Source organism: Perca flavescens, chromosome 3 (assembly GCF_004354835.1).
Source record: "Perca flavescens isolate YP-PL-M2 chromosome 3, PFLA_1.0, whole genome shotgun sequence".
Taxonomy (NCBI): Eukaryota; Metazoa; Chordata; class Actinopteri; order Perciformes; family Percidae; genus Perca; species Perca flavescens.
The window spans coordinates 28033408-28053223 of NC_041333.1; the positions used below are offsets into that span (position 1 = coordinate 28033408).

Below are 19816 nucleotides of genomic sequence, written 5' to 3' on the forward strand. Positions count from 1 at the left end.
CATCAGTTAGATTAGGGATCCACAGAATGAAGGCAGCAGAAGATACATAAACTATTAAAGAATATTTTATTGATCTAGGATTATAGTTCATATTATTTTATGGTAAGGTAACCTGAAGGCAATACTATGCTTTCCTAACCTCAAATTATTCAGTGGTCCTGTGAGGATTCACAAGAATATCCTCTAGCTGCTCTTTTACATAGTAAACAGGAGATACATTTTAGTTTTGGTGCTAATTTTGCTAATTAAATGTATTATTATCATTATTACAATAAAAGTTGGTGAGATAAAACAGATAAAAGTGGAAGTGTGTATACCACTGAGACAGAGAAGTGTGTGTAACATCCATTTATTACCACCTTATATGACAAATCTGGAAATTACAAACATTGTTTAATTGAAACATCATCCTCAACATTTCAAAAAAAGAAAGACAAAGAAAATCAAATTGAGCAAAAAAATAAAAATTAAGTTAAAAGGGTGACAAGTCAACCTGAGAAACTGTATACAGACGTTCAACTGATTCAGAGAAAAAAAATTAGAAGCAAAGGGGGGACATTTACAGAAAACATGACTAGTATTATTTGTCATGTTACACTGATTTACAATACATGTTCACATTTTAATCAGTTATTTTGTTAAAAAAAAATATAATTTTCACACTTTGAGAGTTTTTGGTTTTTGGAGAACATTACAAACCTAGATGAACCTTTGTTATAAAAAGGTTCCTTATTTAAAAAAATTAGCCAATGATACAAAAGTATCTCTGACACTATACTTGAGCTCTCAAGCTTTGGCTTTAAATAATTAGATGAAACCAATTTGAACACCACAAAAACAGGTGAGGTTAAACTCTTCTGTCAATTAGGAAAAGAGAGTCTACAAGAGGATCAAACTTTGGTGCCAAAACGAGTCAGTATAGCTTCACATTTCAGTAGAAAAAAAAATCTGTTTTTTTTGTTTTTGTTCTCTGTAGGTGTTTTAATCTAAATGTATCCCCCCATCTTCACGTCATCCACAAATAGTTTAAAAGAGAAAAAAAGGAAAAGAAAATCCTGTGCGTGAGACTCATTTGGAAGGGAAAAAAAAACAACCTAACATGATGAATGACAGCAATGATCAATATGGTAATCATAAATCAACTTATCCAAAAATGCTGATGGATTGTATACAATATGCCGTGGTGATCAGAGCCAACTCTCAGGCAGACACATACAGGGACAGAAAATCCAGCCTCGGCCTTCGTGAGAAGAGACTGCACATTTCTGAGCGAGGCTGGCAGACGATAGAGAGCAGGAGAAGAGGACCAGGTAAGTTCTTCTAGCACCCTGCTGCAGAAAAGAGACATGAGTCCCCCAGCAGACACATACCTATCCTCTCCTCCTTTCTATCCCTCCCAGATTTGCATTGGTCTAGTCCATGTTTTTCCTTTTTCTATCCAAAATCATCCTCTCCCCCACAGAGACAAATTAGAAACAGTGCAAACTAGGAGACGTGTGCTTGAGGAGATCTCATCACCAAAGAGTCGGTACATGCACAAAAAGAGAGTACCCTAGTACCCTGCTGTCAAGAGCACTAAGAAAAACACGACTATACACTTTATCCATAATATAATCAGTTTTCCTCTACACACTACTAACACAGGGAGAGAGGGAGGGAGCAGGTGAGGGGAAGAGTAATGGAGACAGACTGGTAAAGGAAGGGCAGAAAGAGGTGAAAAGGAGAAAGACCAAGAGGTGGAGAGTTGGTTAAGCGCGCTCCCCGCGGATACGACGTGCCAGCTGGATGTCTTTGGGCATGATGGTGACACGTTTGGCGTGGATGGCGCACAGGTTGGTGTCCTCAAACAGACCCACCAGGTAGGCCTCGCTGGCCTCCTGCAGAGAAGGAAAACAGGAAATGCAAAAATTGTCAGTAAAGCTAAAATGGCTGGTGGATTGATTGATTGATTGACTGATTGCTTTTGGTAACCTATTATGACTGATTGGCATTAGTAGACACTTTTTTGGACTAAATGATGAACTAATAGAGTAACAAAAATAATCAATAGATTAACTGTCATGAAAGTAATTGTTAGTAAAGTCCTAGCCATCATTCCCTGGGTCTAGAGAATTGTATAAACAGTGTATGTACAATAATCAATATGTAATGCCTTTTCCACAGTGCTCTCGTCTTTACAATATTAATGTATAGTCATATACAGTAGAATTCACACAATAACTAGCCAACTTTGAGCGCTTAGCGAGGATTTGGTTGTAATACTGACCTGCAGAGCTCCGATGGCTGCGCTCTGGAAACGCAGATCAGTCTTGAAGTCCTGGGCGATTTCTCTCACCAGGCGCTGGAAGGGCAGCTTGCGGATCAGCAGCTCAGTGGACTTCTGATAACGACGGATCTCACGCAGAGCCACAGTACCAGGCCTTCACAATACAATAAAAAAAATGTAATTAGGAAGATATGGGAAGCAGAACTTGGTTGTAGAATATCAACAAAATTTGAGTCAAACTATATAGTTTTGTTTAGTGAGTTTACAATCTAGGGCTTAAGAATTCTTTGTACCCCTTTGTTTTCTAGAAACATCTGAATGTTTTGTCATATAATTCTGTCCCTACAATTGTAAAGAAATCAGTAACTCTGCATTTAGGATTTCTGTCTGGCATAAAACAGAGAGAAAACACAGTTTTTGCCTCTTTTACCTGTAGCGATGGGGCTTCTTGACTCCACCAGTGGAAGGGGCACTCTTGCGAGCAGCCTTTGTGGCCAGCTGCTTACGTGGGGCTTTGCCTCCAGTGGACTTACGGGCAGTCTGCTTGGTACGGGCCATGGCTACTAAAGATCACCTAAAGATGTGGGAAACAGAAATAATAATAATAATAAATATTCAGTGGCTTTGGTTTGATTATTTAGAATTTTCCTTTTACATCTTCTGATTACTTGTCCTCTTTTACTCTGAACTCTCTACTACTCTAACTCTATGTATTTAGTTGTTTTGATACTCCTAACGTTACACTTGAGATTCTTTTTTTCTAAATAGTGATTATCAACCCTCTTAAATGTACATAAATACAAATCTAAAAATGCGATACAGTTTGGAACAGGCAACTTAAATTAAGGTAACTTTTAGGGTAAGTAAACATACGAGACAATCCCTATCGCAATCGGCCAGACAAACGTCAATCAAAGATGAACGACGACACTATTGGCTGGTGGTCCAATACGTCTCTAAAAATATAACGTATAAGCCAATCAGCATGCAGAGTCTTTAAAGTAGGCGGGCTCTACAGCTGCCTTCCACTGTTGCTAGGTCCGTCCGCCTACCCTGCTATGATGATGGCGGCGGTTTGATGCGCAAACGGGATAAAGACCCAGGGTAGAAGAGCAAAGGAGTAGCACATAAACAACTTCAATTTTAGAAATAAATGCTGTTCCAGCGCATCGGGAATTAAGAGAACAACACAGAAGACATTTCAAGGAACTCATAGATATGCATAAGGAAGCTGAACGGTCCCTAACTGCTGCGTAGAACCGAGCTGAACGGGCGCATAATTTGAAACAGAATTTCCACTCATCTGAGCGGCTGCAGAAAAGACTGCATTTCACCGTCGTGTTTGTTATTTTACCACACGACAAAATTAAAGGCTTTTCACTGTTAAATGTGCCTAGAAAAAATAAAAAAATACAACTTAAAAACACTAAGTTCTTTCACAAACGCTGTGACATGTTTCGAGAGGCTTACCTAGGGGAAAAGTGAGTAGAAGTCGTGAGAAATGTTTCGCTTGTCTCTTATTTTCTTCTTCGTATCCACAATGGAAAGCAGCGTCCAGCGGGAAAATGGCCGCCGCGTCAATCATATGTCCCACAATGCAACAGTGTTTACAACATTTCATGGTTACTTTTATTATCAGTTTGGTACGTGCCGGTCAACACGGGGTATGTCGTTTTATGTCTACATTTGACATTAGAAACAGTTAATGCTTTTTAATATGCCACCTGACAAGCCTCTGGTGGATTCATGAAAAGTCTATGTGGCATTCAGAACTGGTAATGTGTGCACTTGGAGTGGGGAGTCTTTTTTTTCCTCTGAATATGAGTGTGAGCATTCTACTCAAAACGAAAGTTGACATTGGGCATTGAAAAGTTAGTCGTACTTTTAAATGGTTGGAACTTGGAGGTGGTTTCCATATGAAAGCGCTGCAATGGGTAACAACGTATAAGTGACAACCGTTAAGTCTGTTTAGAACTGACTCGATGTATCTTAGCTGATTACTTGGTGACCTGATGGGTGTTTTGTGCACTTTTAAACACATTTATTTTAAATCAGTAATTATGTCAGCAGAAACGTTGTTGTTTTGGATTTAATTTACAATAAAAAGAGGGTTTAAGTAAAAGTATGTCCCTGGACTGTATTTAAATATAATCAACCCAAAAAGTGAATGAGTAGGGCAGTCCAGTGCATTACACAATGGGAAGCAGCATTTATTCCTGGAAGGGTGCATGAGGATAGACATTCACTAAATGGGGATGTAACTATTATTTGTATTATTATTCTGATTGCTTGAGAAATGACAGTAGATTATTAAAGTTAGTTGCAGATAGATTTTCTGTCCTACTAATCGTTTTAGCACCAATATGAACAGTATTTGAATGTTAATCATACAGCTTACTTACCCACAATAATCTGTTTATTATGTTTGTATGTGAATTCCAGAGTACAAATATTTTGCTTTTAAAAATGACTGAAACCCGATCAAATCCAAAACACAGTAGAAAAAAAAAAAAAGGTTTTCATATCAACCTGAGAGAGGAACAAAAAGTCAAAACATTACCTGGACATAATAACGTGGCTGAAAATCAAAATATGATCACCATAGGTCTGCTACATATACGCCGCTTGTTTTCTGCCAAAAATGTAGTGTCATCATAGCGCAATGACATTTCGAATTGACAACCAGAATTAAACTTTTTGTATTGTGATACATTAAACACTAACAGTAGAAATACACCATTATTGTAAAAAGGAAAAATCACTAAGCTACTTTTACAACAAAACTATTTCAAAAAGGAAAAAACAGAAGACCCATTATATCAACGTATATGTCTGTCTAAAGATGAAAATGTCTTAACCTTAATGCTATTTCCTATGCTCATTTCACACTATTCTTGACTTGCAAAAACACCCTATGCATGGACATAAGCATTAATGTAAGCTAGCTAGTTAGAAGTGAGTAGTGTAACTGTGATTCAAACATACATGAAGATATCGCTAAGGAAACTCTGCTACCTGTAGCACCAAAGAAGACATGATCACACATTTTACGTTTATCACAATCATGATATATATAGGACCTCAAACCATACTACTAACTAAGTAGAGGGGGAGGAAAGGGATGGAAAGAGTGGTGACGGGAGAAGAGGACAGCATATAACAATTTAAAAAAAACATTTTAAGCACGTTCCCCGCGGATACGACGTGCCAGCTGGATGTCTTTGGGCATGATGGTGACACGCTTGGCGTGGATGGCGCACAGGTTGGTGTCCTCAAACAGACCCACCAGGTAGGCCTCGCTGGCCTCCTGCATATGGCAGAGTCAAAACATGGATTTTTAGTTGGAATGAGGAAACATGGTATTTGTTCAATGTATTAATGGTGAGAGCTACTGACCTGCAGAGCTCCGATGGCTGCGCTCTGGAAACGCAGATCAGTCTTGAAGTCCTGGGCGATTTCTCTCACCAGGCGCTGGAAGGGCAGCTTGCGGATCAGCAGCTCAGTGGACTTCTGATAACGACGGATCTCACGCAGAGCCACAGTACCAGGCCTGGAGAAGAGAGGCAAAAATGTACCTTGTGCTAAATTGTAGGTGGGAGCAGCTAAATTGATCTGCTTTTGCACAAACTAATGTTATCCTTTTTGTATTTCGAAAGAACAAATTACTCTTAAACTAGTGCACTATTTTCATCTTCACCTTGCACATCTGCATACTGTTGGTAGGGCAATTGAATGTTTGAACTCCAGTCTCAGTCTTTTTCTACTAGTAGGAGACTGAGGGAGACCACAGGATTGAATATCAGCTCTATTCAGAGATGTTTTCCACAATGTTCTCCACATAACAGTCCAAATGCACAATATGCATAGCCTACTGTGTTTTGTGATTGTTAATATACAGTAGTTAAAAGGCATCAATAAAAGAACTGCAATACAGCCTGACATATTTTATTTGGGGCTGGAGGAAAACTATTGAGTCCATCTGTAAGTCAGTTGAATTTTAGTTTATATCAACATATGTAACTGGGGCATAAAGAGGTAGCATCCCTTGTGTTCACCTTTCTAACACAAACCGAAGACTATATAAGCGCTCACCTGTAGCGATGGGGCTTCTTGACTCCACCAGTGGAAGGGGCACTCTTGCGAGCAGCCTTTGTGGCCAGCTGCTTACGTGGGGCTTTGCCTCCAGTGGACTTACGGGCAGTCTGCTTGGTACGGGCCATGGCTACTAAAGATCACCTGAGGGCACATGACAAAGTTTGTTTTGGTAAAGTAACTACAATGCATTTAAGCACATGTGCAGCAGAATAGTGTAAGGGTACTTGATGTAAAGGATAAAAAAAAACTTTTCCAGTTGTATTTCAATTTAGAACTTTATATGACAAACTTTAGTCTTCAGTAAGAGTGGGTTAAAAAAAAAAATCAGCATTAAGAGCCTCAGTTTTTTTTTAATTATAATCAAGATAGCTTATGTAATGACTGTCATAAAAAGGACAGCAAAGGCATCGAATCCTAGCAGAGCTCTTTATCACGTAGACCTATCATATTCTATAAACGAGCCTATGAGGCGGGATGTTGCGAACCGTTCGACCAATCACAGTACAGTGGTATCCAGACAAACTCCGCCTCTTGCGCAGTGAACGTGGGTTCGTTCGTTTCTTCATCGTGTGCTCTCCGGTTGCGCACAAGCCTTGATTTTTTATTCAGAATGAGCTATTTTGAAGGAAAACCAGGCGACCCCGCCCACACCGGCTGCCCGGTGTTCGCAAACGAACACACCTAAAGATGATGGCTGGCTTCTGGCTAGAAGAATGTAAACGGGAAGAAAAAATCGTTGTAGCAAACGAAGAAGGTGATGATAAAAACGACGAAAGAGTATAAAAACCACGGCATGAAAGTGGAATATACTTTTTGAAGATGACACTAGACATGTCAGGGAATCAATTGATGAACAATATTTTGTCAGATGACCCCTCACTTTAGGCGCATTTCCGAGTCAAATTTGACCAGATCACAAGTGCTTTTTAGGTCCCCGACTCCCCGAGCAGGCAGATAATAGCTAGACTGCTCTGCGTTTTCTTTAACACCAAAAATAATCGAAAAAACACGTCCATCCGAGAACTATGATGACATTAAATGATAGATTGGAGTTTAATTGAAACTATGATACTTACCTTTGAAAACTTCGAGAAAGATTGCAGCTCAAAAATGGGAATGTATTCTTGAGTCTCTAAAGCGTTGTTGTCGCTATAGAATGAAGGGAGGGAAAAAAAGGGAAAAAGAACATAGGAAAGCAACAGGAGACACGTTTCCCATGATGCATTTGGGACAAACATAGGCTACATGCAGCAACATGACAAACAATTGCATGATCACACTCACATGCAATGTCCTGTAAGACGTTTTTCTCATTCCTAATTATTGATTTGTATTGTTAGTTTAGGTTATTGTTATTATTATAATTTTATTTTTTTATAAAATGTATTTTACCTGGAAATAAAAAAAAAAACACTATTAATATCCGGGGGAGAATATAAACTAAGTGGTATTTAGTGTTAAAGACTATTCATACTATACTCACAGCTTTAATTGTATTTATTATGTAATGCATATCATCAAATATAAATATAAAACCCAACACAACAATACTTAGCGTTGTTCTAAGTACCACGCAAAGCTATGTTAATGCACTCACTCTGTTGTAAATATAAATTATTATCATAGCCTTATAAAATACAAACAAACAAAAACAAATTTGAACTTTTATTTACGTGGTGACAGCTTTTACAGAATGTACACCGTCAGTCCGGCAGGTGGCGCCTCCAGCGTCCCTCAAACACAAAAGAAGAAGAAACGTGTTTCTTTTCCCCCAATCCTCCAACATGGCGCCGTCCAGGAGGACTAGACGCGTGGTGGCTTCACAGCCAGGTTTTCTAAATTTAAAGCCCTCTTCAGGCGCTGCAGGCTTGGCCGGTGTTCGGAGGAAACGTGTGAACAAGAATAAGAAAAAGAACTGGAACAAACACAGCGACATAAACGATGTAACTGAGTTTTTAGAAGACGTCCGACATCAGGAGAGAACCATAGGGTAAGTTTAGCCTAGAAATGAACAGCGATGTCGCTGTACTTCACGTTTTAGAACTCTTAAGAAATGTCCACTATTAAAAGTTACCTCTGCTACAGGACATTTTGTGGATGTTTAATCGTTTATGGCCCGTCGTCGTACGGGCGTCTAATTCAACAACGGTGCCTGTATAGTTCGTGTTTTTATCGCATCTTGTTCTCAAAAATGGCCATCTCATTTGTCCCTTTGGGGACAAATAAAGTTCTACTTGACTTTGATTATAGCAAAAATTAAGTTGCTTTGCTAAACAACAAGTTTAGACAACTAGTGCTTAAGCTGAGGGTCAGTGTCCCAACGTTATATACGTGTTTCTTAATTAGGCACTAGTGCTTTCGGTGTTTCACGTGCATACTTTTTAAAGGAATTTAAAAGAAAAAAATGTCACATTGGGCTCTTGGATCTTGAGATGGCCAGTTTTATATTTATTTAAAAAAAAAAACGTGTTGGGTTAAGTGGTTAATCATTTACTCAACACATCCATTAAAATAATTAATTGTAAAGAGAACGTTAGAAAAATATATTTTTTTTCAATTCTAAGTCTATAATGAGACGTGATGTTTATGTATTTCAGTGGTCTGCTGTCTGAGAAGTCGGATGACAATTTGTTCTTTTTGGATGTTGGACAACCAAAGAAAGCTGAACAGAAGGGTAAATATATACACTTACACAATTGGAATAGAAATTTCATGCTTTTCCCAGAGTTGCAACTGACTAGTTGTGTAGTTGTTTTCTGACATCTTTTATGCATTTATTGCTGATGCTGAATCAAAATAATCTGTACTTCCCTGTGAAGTCGCGGAACCTGTCGATGGGAAGAAGAGAAAAGGGAAAGCAGTGCGTCCTCTGAGGATAGACCTGATCCTGCAGCACGACTCCCTCGTTCCGCCACCTAAAGAGTCAGTATCCATCACGGCCCTTTGTACTTTCCCCTTCTTCTGTGACTAGATTCTGCATCATTGACTGTACAAACATTGTCAGGAGAAACGGAGCCTAGTGTTTTCTCAAATTTTATTTTCGGGGGTTTGATTCACTTCTTTAGTAGGCTGCCATATGTGTGAATCGGGCAGCTCAGTAGCTCAGCGTGTGTGAACCTTGGTATTGCGTAAATAATCTAACTTCATCTGGACACGCTGAATTAAACCGTTGGCATTATACTTGCCTTGATATATGTAAACATCTTTGACCAATTATTTCAACACAATTTATCATGTCAACCAACTCATTTTCCCCCCACAACCCTACATTATGTGACTTTTCTGTTTATTCAAAAGTCAAGGGTATGCTAAATGCATGTATCTTAATAATAGCTATAACTGACTATATAGTTATTGATTAATGTGCTGTTATGTGTTGAAGTATCAAGTTGACACAGTACATAGACTATCTACCGATCTATCAATCGGAGATTAAGTGTCCGTGGGCAGGATGACTAGCTGAATGTTTTCATGGTGTTGCATTGGATCTCTGAACTGACTGGGGGTAAGAGGTGGGAGTCTGTTTGTAAAGGATTATGGCAGTTTTGGAGCAACTTTACATGTATCTGGTAAAGCAGATTATTAAAAAATCAGCCTTGTATTTCTTTTATTTCAATGTTAGAGTTGAGGACTGTGTTTGTCCAGTGATGATCTCATCCTTGCGCTCCCAGTATTTCCTTCATGGGAATGTGAAGACAACACACAGGAGCTCAGGAGACTGTTGTGTATATGGTGTCCTGGGATCTGAGGATATGCAAACACTCATCATGAAGTAGACCGTGTCAAACAGGCCTAAACATCTAGTGTTGTAGTTGCTGTTTTTTTTTTGTCCGCTCCTCTCCATCATGTCTCATATTACATGTTATATTTTCCTCTCCTGCCTCACTTATCACCCAATCATCACTTCTGTGCCCCCCACCAGTGTGTTGGCCTACCAGCAACCTAATGCCAAGAAACTCCGTCGCATTGCCCAGAAGGCCGAGCAGCTGGCAGCCAAAGGCGTGGTGCCACGGAGGCAGAAACAGCTGTTGAACAGACGGCCAGCCGACAGGACAGCCAAGAAGGCAGTGACAGAGGCCAACAACAACCCAGACAGAGAATACTATGACATATGGGGACAAGAGTGTGAGTGCCGTGTGTGTGTGTGTGTGTGTGTGTGTGTGTGTGTGTGTGTGTGTGTGTGTGTGTATATGGTCTGTGTCCAGTGATGATCACATCCTTGCGCTCCCAGTATTTCCTTCATGGGAATGTGAAGACCACCATGGAGCTCAGGTGACCGTTGTGTGAACGATCATTTGGGATCTGAGGACAAACATGTAGAAGTATAACGTTTACTGTTAAAGTGATGGTTCGGAGTAATTTCACCCTAGGGTCCTTTGCACCATGACCTCGAGCCAATCACCTGGGTCGAACATTGGGAGAGTTAGTGTAGAGAGGCGTTATCAGCTGAATAGCTTAGCACAGGGGCTAGTGGACCCACGTTTGTATCTTGTAAGTTACCCCACTAATAATGCCGTTAATACCATAGACAAAGACCATAATACCAAACGTCTACAGTAGTACAAATAGGCTATGTACTCATAAAACGATGGATTGGAAAGTTTGTAAGTACATCAGAAGTTTATGTAAATAACAATTGCCTGCTGGCTTCTGCTCTCTGCTGCTGTATTTGTTGCTGCTGTGAGACGAGTGCTTAGCGCAGTCTACAAATTACAACACCGAAAAGAGATGCAACAAAAATATTTTTTAATTTAACTTTTTTTTTTAAAGTAAGTGCTGTAGTATAACTAGCAGGAGACAAGTAATAATTGAGGTAAGTTTGGAGACATTACCTTATTTAATCATTAAATTAATAAATATTTTTGTTGTATCTCTTTTCGGTGTAGTAATTTGTAGACGGCCCTAAGCACTCGTCTTACTGCAGGTAGCAGCAGCAGCAACAGAGAGCAGAAGAGAGCAGGCAGGTGTTCATAAACTTCTGGTGTATTTACAAACTTTCCAATCCATCGTTTTGAGTACATAACCTATTTGTACTACTGTAGAAGTTTGGTATCATTTCGGGCATTATTAGTGGGGTAACTTACGAGATACAAACGTGGGTCCATTAGCCCCTGCGCTAAGCTATTCAGCTCATAACGCTACTCTACACTAACTCTCCCAATGTTTCATATCCCAATGTTTCCAATCATTCATAAGAATTTGATTAATAAGAACATTAACTTAAAATGTGCAAAGTTATGTGCATCTCTTGGACCTCGTGTCGTTCCATGTGGCAGTTGGATTCATTACATTTTCCATACAGTTGGGGTACTGTAGAGTATGTTCCACAGCCAAATGGGATCAGAGCCTGAGATATTGGCATAGTGCAAGTGGATGCATACTTATGTCTTCAGCTAAACTAAGCTTCTTGTTCCTGCCAGCTGATGGTGATGAGGGGAATCCAAAAGAGAGCGCCACCATGATTTCTTTTTATTTTCTGAATTGGTGGATGCTGGTGTCCATTGCACTACATGAGGCCTGATGTACCCATGTAAGATGTTGGTTTTGGTCATAACAACTAAATGTTGAAGTTGAGGAGGGAAATCCTTACCTTAGTCTCTCATTATTCTTTTTAAAAGCCCAAGCTTATACATTTGAACCATTTGTTTCTTTTTAATGTAGCCAAAGATACAGCTGACCCCTGGTACCTTCAACAGACGGGCAAGAAGCGCGTCAAGGTGAGCATAATGACTGTTTTTGTGGGAGATTTAAATGACGGTTTGAAAAGTAAATGTCTGTCTGCAGTTTTAACGTTATGAGCTGCCAGCAGGAGAGTAATATTTATCTGTGGCGGTTTGAGTTTGACCAATGTGGCTGCATCACTGTTTTGTCAGCGTCCAGAGAAGTTGAACGAGAAGCCATCTGTGCTCCCGGCTGTGGAGGTGATCGCTCCTGGAGGATCCTACAACCCAGACTTCTTCTCCCATCAGGTACGTCACAACTCTGCAGCCTACTGACTTACTAGCGGCAGCAAATATTATCCTAGGCATATACAGTCATTTCAAACAAAGGACTGTTGCTCGTTCAGAAGTTATGTTAAAGCTCATACAACCTTGATATGACTTTTTTTGTTGTGATGTGTTGAGTTTACCCAATCCAAAAGCAGTTAATTTATGTAGATTTATGTTTGGATAAAAGTGGCAAAAGAATGTGTTCATAATTTATCCTGTTGTAATGAACTGCCTGACTGACTCTCTCTCTCCTCCATCACTCTGAACACAGGCCTTGCTGCAGGAGGCCCATGAGGTGGAGGTCAAGAAACAAAAAGAGGAAGACAAAATAGAGAGACAGCTAGCTGTCAACAAAGAACACCTAGCAACAGAGGTCAGAGATGATTCCAGCTCTATTATCTTTGGTTTATTCTTAATGTCGTGGAAGTTTGGATCTTTTTTAATTTTATTGAATGTGTGTTTGTGTTCTGCAGGAGACGATCTTAAGAGAGCAGGTGGAAGGCCTGGTGGAAGAGGAGAATGAAGAAGAAGCTCCTAATGAGGAAGAGGAGGGTGTGGCAGTGGGAGCCATCACAGTGGCTGAGAAGAAGACTGAGAGACAGAGGAAGAAAGAGAGGGCATACAAAGTGAAGGTACATGCACAATTTAAACTTAAATAATTTAAAAGACTTTACACAGAAAATTACAAACTGAATTTTTATTTAGAAGTCCTACCACTCTAGAAAATCTTATCGGTCTTAGAATGTAATGAAGCGTTTTTAATAATGCAGGGTCTTAAAAAGTCTAAAATTCTGAACTTTAAATTGAAGGCCTTAAAACGTCTTAAGTTTTACCCTCTTTCATTTCCAGAAACGTTGGCCGCAGAAAGAAAGTATCTAGTCGTAGCCTACAAAGCGGAGCTCTAGTCTTTGTTCTGTAACAAAACCAGCAGAACGCTGCCCTCACAATGTTGTTTCGGTGTGTTGTAGTTCTTTCAGGGGGATATTGGTGTTGGTACGTACGCGATGATAAAACTACAAATCCTGTGATAAATGCAATACCTGCCCGCAAAATATGTCTGCGTCTCCTCAGTTTGTCTAGGCCTACGTGTGGAAAATGGGAACGTGTACCTTTTAACGAGACATGGCTTGATCACAGCGATTTCCGCTGTTGGTTACAAGCGGTACCCAGCTCCAGGTCCGAGGCTCGCTGCAAACTATGAAAGGTTACTGTCATGAAAAATGCCCAGAATCGATTCAGTTTAACTGGCACAAGTGTAACTTTTTTCTAAAGTTACACTTGTGCCGAGCTCCTAGCTTCATGCTAGGCAGGCTAGTGTCCTAGTGGCTAGTGGTTTTCTGGTTATTGGTTGGATAAAACAAGACATTTGAAGACATCATTTGGGCTCTGGGTATTCGAGATGGGCATATTATACTGTTTTTAATTTTAAAACATTTTATAGATTAAACGATAAATCAAGAATCTGCACAGTAGTTGAGTAATAAAATTAAGTTAGTTACAGCCCTTCTTTAAGGCCCTACTTTCCAGGGACTAGTTTTGAATTTCAAAAAATGTTTGACACGTCCAGCATAAAACAGGGTGCTTTTCATTATAGGATGGATTCCCAAACTGGTAAACTATTCAAAATAAAAACATGATGCAACTTGTGAAAGTGTCAACTGTAAGGGCTTCCAGTAGGCCCTCTCAAAAAGTTGCCATATTGTTGTTGCTCCACTCACCAACTGACAATCCATCTCACGGTTTCTCTTCTTCCCATCCCAGGAGCAACTGCGACAGGCCAACAGATATCAGAATGACAAGCGGCAGCAGCTCTTCCAGCTTCGCTCCATAAAGACCTCTATCAAACAAGAGGAACAGGAAACCAAGGACAAACAGAAACAACGCAAGGCCAATCAGGAGGCTCAGAAAGCTCAACCAAGACGCCTCGGCAAACTCAAGTAAGTTAAGCCACCTACAGACGTGGTTTAAGAAAGGAAGGTCTAAATTATAAATCTGGTTGGGCGTGGAACTTTGAACAGCATGTGGTTGCCAGACCCGAAGGGCCTTGGTTCAGAATAAGATGTCAAACGATCACAAATTATAACGGAGCCAAACCATAAGGGCTTTAAAAGTAATTTCAAGGAATCTTATCCTGTTTTTAGACGTTGTGTCGCGTTTTTTTTTTTTACTCTAAATCTCACAACGGATGTGCGCTCTTTTTAATCTATACAGCCGTCTGCATGGTTCCGTGCAGGCTCGCGTCTGAGCTGCGTCTCACAGGCATAACCGCGGTCTGAAGCGTTTATTTATGCTTAAAGTAAACATGAGGTTGGTGCCCATTAAAAAGGCCCTGAATAAATAGTAGTGTTAATTTCGTCAGACAAGACTAAATGTTTGTCAACGACCTTTTTTTCCATGACTAAGACAAGATGATGACAAAACTGCGCCAATGTCCAAAAACGCTGACTAAGACCAAATTAACATGCATTATTGTTGACGAAAAAAGACAAGACTAAAATGTTTTACATACAATTAAAACAAAGATAAAATCTCTCTTCATTTTCGTCTACAATCGTCTCTACTTTTTCATCATGAAATACAATAGTCAGCTGTTACTAGGGTTGGGTACCGAGACCCGGTGCTACGGCACTGACAGGTGCCTTAACGACCGTTATCTACCGGACCGAATAGCAACGTAGCATTTCAGTGCCACTTAAATACCTGTGCTTTTCTCTGATGCTGTTAAACAGACGTTGGAGGCTACCGAAACATTGCTGTACGGGACGCTAGTTAATACTACACTTGGCAGCAGGTAACATTAGCCTACCGTTAGCTAGCAGCTGGAGTAAACACAGTTAAAATGCTGACGGCTAAAGTTTGTCTGTATTTCACTGGAGAGGATTCCAACAGGGGGACGGACGACAGTCTGCAGCTGCCGTTGTCTGAAAAACAACACATATGTTGCGTTGACTTGAAATACGCCTCGCCAGCTTTGTGATGCATTCAAAGTTATTGTAAAATATCCTTTTCCCATACAGTGGTTGTTTTTGTCATTTAACAGGAATGTACTGGTGAAATAAGAGAGGCTTGATATTTATAACTTTTATATAATTTTTATATAACTATTTGACTGAAATGGTTATCAGAAATAATCTCAAATAATTTATTTAAAAAAAAAAGACTAAAATGTTTTAACTAAAATGGCAAGACTTTTAGACGACTAAAACTTGACCAACAAAAAAAGATATGTGAATGACTAAATATGACAAACTAACAACGACATTTGGTGTAAGACTAAATTAAAAATAGGTGACAAAATTAACTAATAAATAGATTTTGTGACCTAGGCCGATCAGAGCTTCAGATTGTGGACAGAGGCAGAGAGCCAGCGGTTTGTAATCCCACAGACTTTCCTTTAACTTCTGCCCAGAAGCTGGGAAGCATGACACAGTAACTTCTTGGGTATTGAGGAGCTGCAGTGTTTAGGCTAGCTTCACATAGCAACAGGCAGTCCTGCGGCGGTCTGGCAAAAACGCCATTTGTTTTTAACAGTGGTAGTGAGCATAGGCGCGGGGGCTGCCAGTAAAACTCTGCAGCGAAAAGTTGACACAGATTTAACAGTTGGAGAAACGCATCACGATGTCATCCTGCGGTGGCCAATCACGTAACCGCCGATTAGACTCTCTGATGCGGTGTGAGATACCCGTAGAGTAACATTAAAAAAAATCTCTGCATCTTTTGAAACACAAGCACTTAACTGCCCAGGAGTTTGTGTAACAGCTGACTGTTAACCTGCAACAAGCTCAACTGAACTTGAGAGGAGAAATGCACTGATGGATTGGCCACTGACCGGAATTGGCCGGTTTTCACGTGCTCGGCCATGAGCGGCGACCGGCTGGTCAGTCTGACATATGCAAATTTCATGCCGGTCAACGCTACAATTAACTGACAACATAAGTTATACGAGTTACAGTTCTCAAGGTCGCACGCACACACGCCACGTGGTATGTATGTTTACATCCGCTGCATACAGCGTAGACATCCACGTGGATAGCTCAAAATGCGTACAGATAACACGGCATTTTGCTTCAGGAAAGTGGCGTGTATGTTTACGCAAAGTCACAATGCCATGTTGGTAAACCAGTTTCTTATTTGCAGGTTTAAGGCTCAGGACATGGAGGTTCAGTTAAGTGACGAGCTGGCCGGCTCCCTGCGACAACTCAAGGTACGTCACTAGTTATGTTTTCTAGCTCATCCACTGTGACCGTTGCCAGTGAGGACACAGTCTTTATCTGTAATGAGTTTTGGTTCATTTAGTTGGTGTATTATCTTCAGCCCTCTGTATTGTCTTATTCTAAGCTTTATCCTGTTCTCTAATACTGTGACGGCCCACTTTCCCTCACAGGGATCATTGCAGTTTTGTGATCTTATTGCCAGTGGAAAATTCCTGGCTCTTCTCTTATCTCCTGCCATTATGTCCCTGAATAATACTCAAATCAGTCTTTGTGGTGTGAATGGGATTTTATAATTTAGGTGGGAATTGCACATTGAGTCAAAATGACATTTGTCTCACATGCATTTGTTTGGGCTGGTCTCTCCCTTCTCGCAATACCTGGACTCCACAGCCAGAGGGCAGCGTCCTCAAGGACCGCTTCAAGAGTCTGCAGAAGAGGAACCTGATCGAGCCAAGAGAAAGAGCCAAGTAAGGATCTCTGCCTCACTCTTATGTAACCTCTCCTCAAAGGCTCCGTGATATACAGTTTCATACAGTGTATATTGATTCAAATGTATGTTACCTCCCTCCCACATCTCTTAGGTTCAAGAGGAGACTCAAGCTGAAGTATGTGGAGAAGAGGGCTTTTAGAGAGATCACTTAGTGCCGAACCACAGACCACAGGAGCTGAGCACAAGAAGATGGGCAGCATTTAAAGCCCCAAACGCAACATAATGGAACTGTGTATATACAACTTATTGACTGTGCAGGGCCTGTTTGACCCTCTCAGATTGAAACTGCTTATAAAATGTTATATCAATGATATAATCTGAAATGAGAAGAGTTGGATATCATTGTAGTGCATTTCCTGTACTGGTGTGTGTTTTCAATATCCAATTTCACACAATGTTTCAATGTGTGTCTGTTGTCTATCAGTACGCCTGATACTGCAACTTCGGGCATGTAAATCTTGTAATATATCCTACATTTCTTCATGCATAATTATATCACCACAGGCTGTAATATTTCATAAAACATTCAGTTTTTCATCAGTATTCCAGCAGAGTTAGGTGCCATGACACCCAGATTAACAGCAAAAAGTGTTGGACAGTGATTAAAAGTTGAGAGTTGGCAACGGAAATTAAAAAAGATATGCATTTTTAATCCCCATAATAAGATAACTTGATTTAGTGGAGTTAAATTGAAGTACATACACTTTATTATTATTTTATTTTTTTATTATTTAAATCTTAGGTTTAAAAAAAAAAAAAAAAAAAACCCAGACAGATGGGCTTGAAGTTGGCATGTGATAATTGATTCCAACCTACTGGCCTAAAACCATAATTGCCTTCAGTGTCCTGCTGGTGTGAACAAGTACTTGCGAGCGAGCGTGCGCGCACACACACACACACACACAATCGCTCTCTCCTATGGCGCCTGGAGCTACGCCAAAGCTTCTTATCCGTTAATCAGTGTGAAAATGTAATCTTTTACCTTCCGAGTCCGCAGAAGCCCCCACCCACCTAGCTTCCTCAATCAGTTGACCCCCCCTCCTCCACAAGACAGTGTGTCGTGAACCCTGGACCACCTCTCTTTTCAGCGGCTTATCAGTGTTTTCATGCCAACTACCTGCTGATGAATTAACCCGCCGACTCATAAAGCCACAGTTTGTCTCCAAGGAACCTAATTCATTACTTCTCTACTTATTGGATTTAGGGCAGAATGCCCTATAACACGTCAGTGAGGGTAATGTGAATCCTTAAAATAGCCACCACGCTTTTAGTAAATGTTTTATTCAACTTCAAATTAATTGTAAGTCCCCCCAACTCTGGTAATGTACCCTTGGACAAAATGTGTACTGTGTAAATTTGTAACATCCAGTACCAAATTGTATTTAATTTGTGTTTTACTGATAAAGCTGACCTTTCCACTTTAACTGAACAATGCGCCTTATATGAAAAATAACCACAAAATATTTAGGTTTATGTGACATGCAACTGCAAATCTATGGTACACCATGAAAAAAGTACATAAGTGCATTAAGATGAAGCAACAGTCGTGCTAGCAGCTCTCTTGAGTGTACTTACTAACATCAGCATTGTAACATGCTTACAATGGTGATGCAAACACTGATGCTTATAAGTATAATGTTGACCATCTTAAGCCTGTTCGCATGGCAACATTTATTAATTAGTACAAAAGAAAGAACTAAGGCTCATGGGAATGTCATTTCCAGATATTTGGTATGATATCTTAAATATTGGTCAAATTAAAATCTTGAGCAGTTGATGGCACTGAATGAAAAGCCTTGGGATCACGAAAGATTTCACAATTCATCCTGAGGGGAACCATAAATGTCTGCACCCAATGTCATGACAATCCATCAAATAGGACATTTTACCCAAAACCATAAATGTCAACTTCATGTTGCCACTAGCAGAAAATACAGGGGATTGCCAAAGTTGAGATTCATCCTCTGGGTACTATGAATGTCTGTACAAAATGTAATGGCAATCAATCCAATAATTGTTGAGTCTGGATGAAAGTGATGGACCAAATATTCAGGAATAATACAGAAATTATGTATTTTGAATGTTCTCAAGAAGAGCTGAAAATTGTCTTAATGGTCGAATGACAGAACTACAAGTCACCTTACAAGGATATTGGGAGGTTAAAGAAATATGTTAGTTTTCTTGTATGCTCATGCCAAATGAAGGCAGATTGTGTTTTCCTTCTTTTTTTTTTTTTCCTTACTCTCTTTACGTGTGAGACACGGTGCTGCCAGATTGTCTTAGCATGGGGTAGGACGGATTACTTGTGTGTGCAGTCACTCCTTACCTCCTTAAGAATAGATTACTACTCCCGTCTGGGGATTCAGTAAGTGACAGAGGAAGCCACTAAAACTGCTGCAGTATGTGTGTGAGTACTTGATTGAATATTGTCCCCTTTCCCCTGCCTGTGTTCAGTGTCCCCCCCCTCCTCCTCGTGCTTACAGATTCTGTAGTTTGGCACAGGTAGAGGCACGTGGACACTGAAGTTTGTGCTGCAAGCTAGTGGAAGTCACAAACATCCCAACATGCTTCACCTTAAAGGTAAAATTCATACATGAATAGTCCTCATACAATCCGGTGGATTTATGAGGACTATGGTTAAATGCTCCTCAGATCTCTGCAGGGTAAATCCAGACAGCTAGCTAGACTATGTCAAATCTGAGTTTTCTCTCTCTCTGTTTGCACAGAGATCTGAGGAGCAGTTAACCATAGTCCTCATAAA

The 19816-nt window shown here is 40.1% G+C and overlaps 3 protein-coding genes across 4 annotated transcripts; 1 reads left to right on the plus strand and 2 right to left on the minus strand.

Annotated features, from left to right (window-relative positions):
* Positions 1-332: 332 nt before the first annotated feature.
* On the minus strand, positions 333-3855 carry LOC114550316 (histone H3.3). 2 transcript variants are annotated; one of them, XM_028570994.1, is made up of 4 exons: positions 3737-3855; positions 2697-2840; positions 2267-2420; positions 334-1877 (listed from the first exon to the last, which is right to left on the minus strand). In XM_028570994.1, the coding sequence occupies exons 2-4, from the start codon at positions 2822-2824 to the stop codon at positions 1749-1751; spliced, it is 411 nt and encodes a 136-aa protein (XP_028426795.1). In that variant the 5' UTR covers positions 2825-2840; positions 3737-3855; the 3' UTR covers positions 334-1748. The 2 variants fall into 2 exon arrangements, with proteins under 2 accessions (XP_028426802.1, XP_028426795.1); XM_028571001.1 differs by lacking the exon at positions 3737-3855 and having other exon boundaries at positions 333-1877; positions 2697-2834.
* Positions 3856-4664: 809 nt separating this feature from the next.
* On the minus strand, positions 4665-7571 carry LOC114550309 (histone H3.3). Its single transcript, XM_028570981.1, has 4 exons — positions 7438-7571; positions 6359-6502; positions 5663-5816; positions 4665-5573 (listed from the first exon to the last, which is right to left on the minus strand). The coding sequence occupies exons 2-4, from the start codon at positions 6484-6486 to the stop codon at positions 5445-5447; spliced, it is 411 nt and encodes a 136-aa protein (XP_028426782.1). The 5' UTR covers positions 6487-6502; positions 7438-7571; the 3' UTR covers positions 4665-5444.
* Positions 7572-7635: 64 nt separating this feature from the next.
* Positions 7636-17545, plus strand: nop53 (NOP53 ribosome biogenesis factor). Its single transcript, XM_028570971.1, has 13 exons — positions 7636-7657; positions 8045-8351; positions 8959-9035; positions 9181-9283; positions 10284-10486; positions 12023-12078; positions 12235-12330; positions 12623-12724; positions 12825-12983; positions 14113-14288; positions 16489-16555; positions 16956-17032; positions 17147-17545. Exons 1-13 carry the CDS (start codon positions 7651-7653, stop codon positions 17205-17207), a joined length of 1491 nt encoding a protein of 496 aa, XP_028426772.1. The 5' UTR covers positions 7636-7650; the 3' UTR covers positions 17208-17545.
* Positions 17546-19816: the final 2271 nt, after the last annotated feature.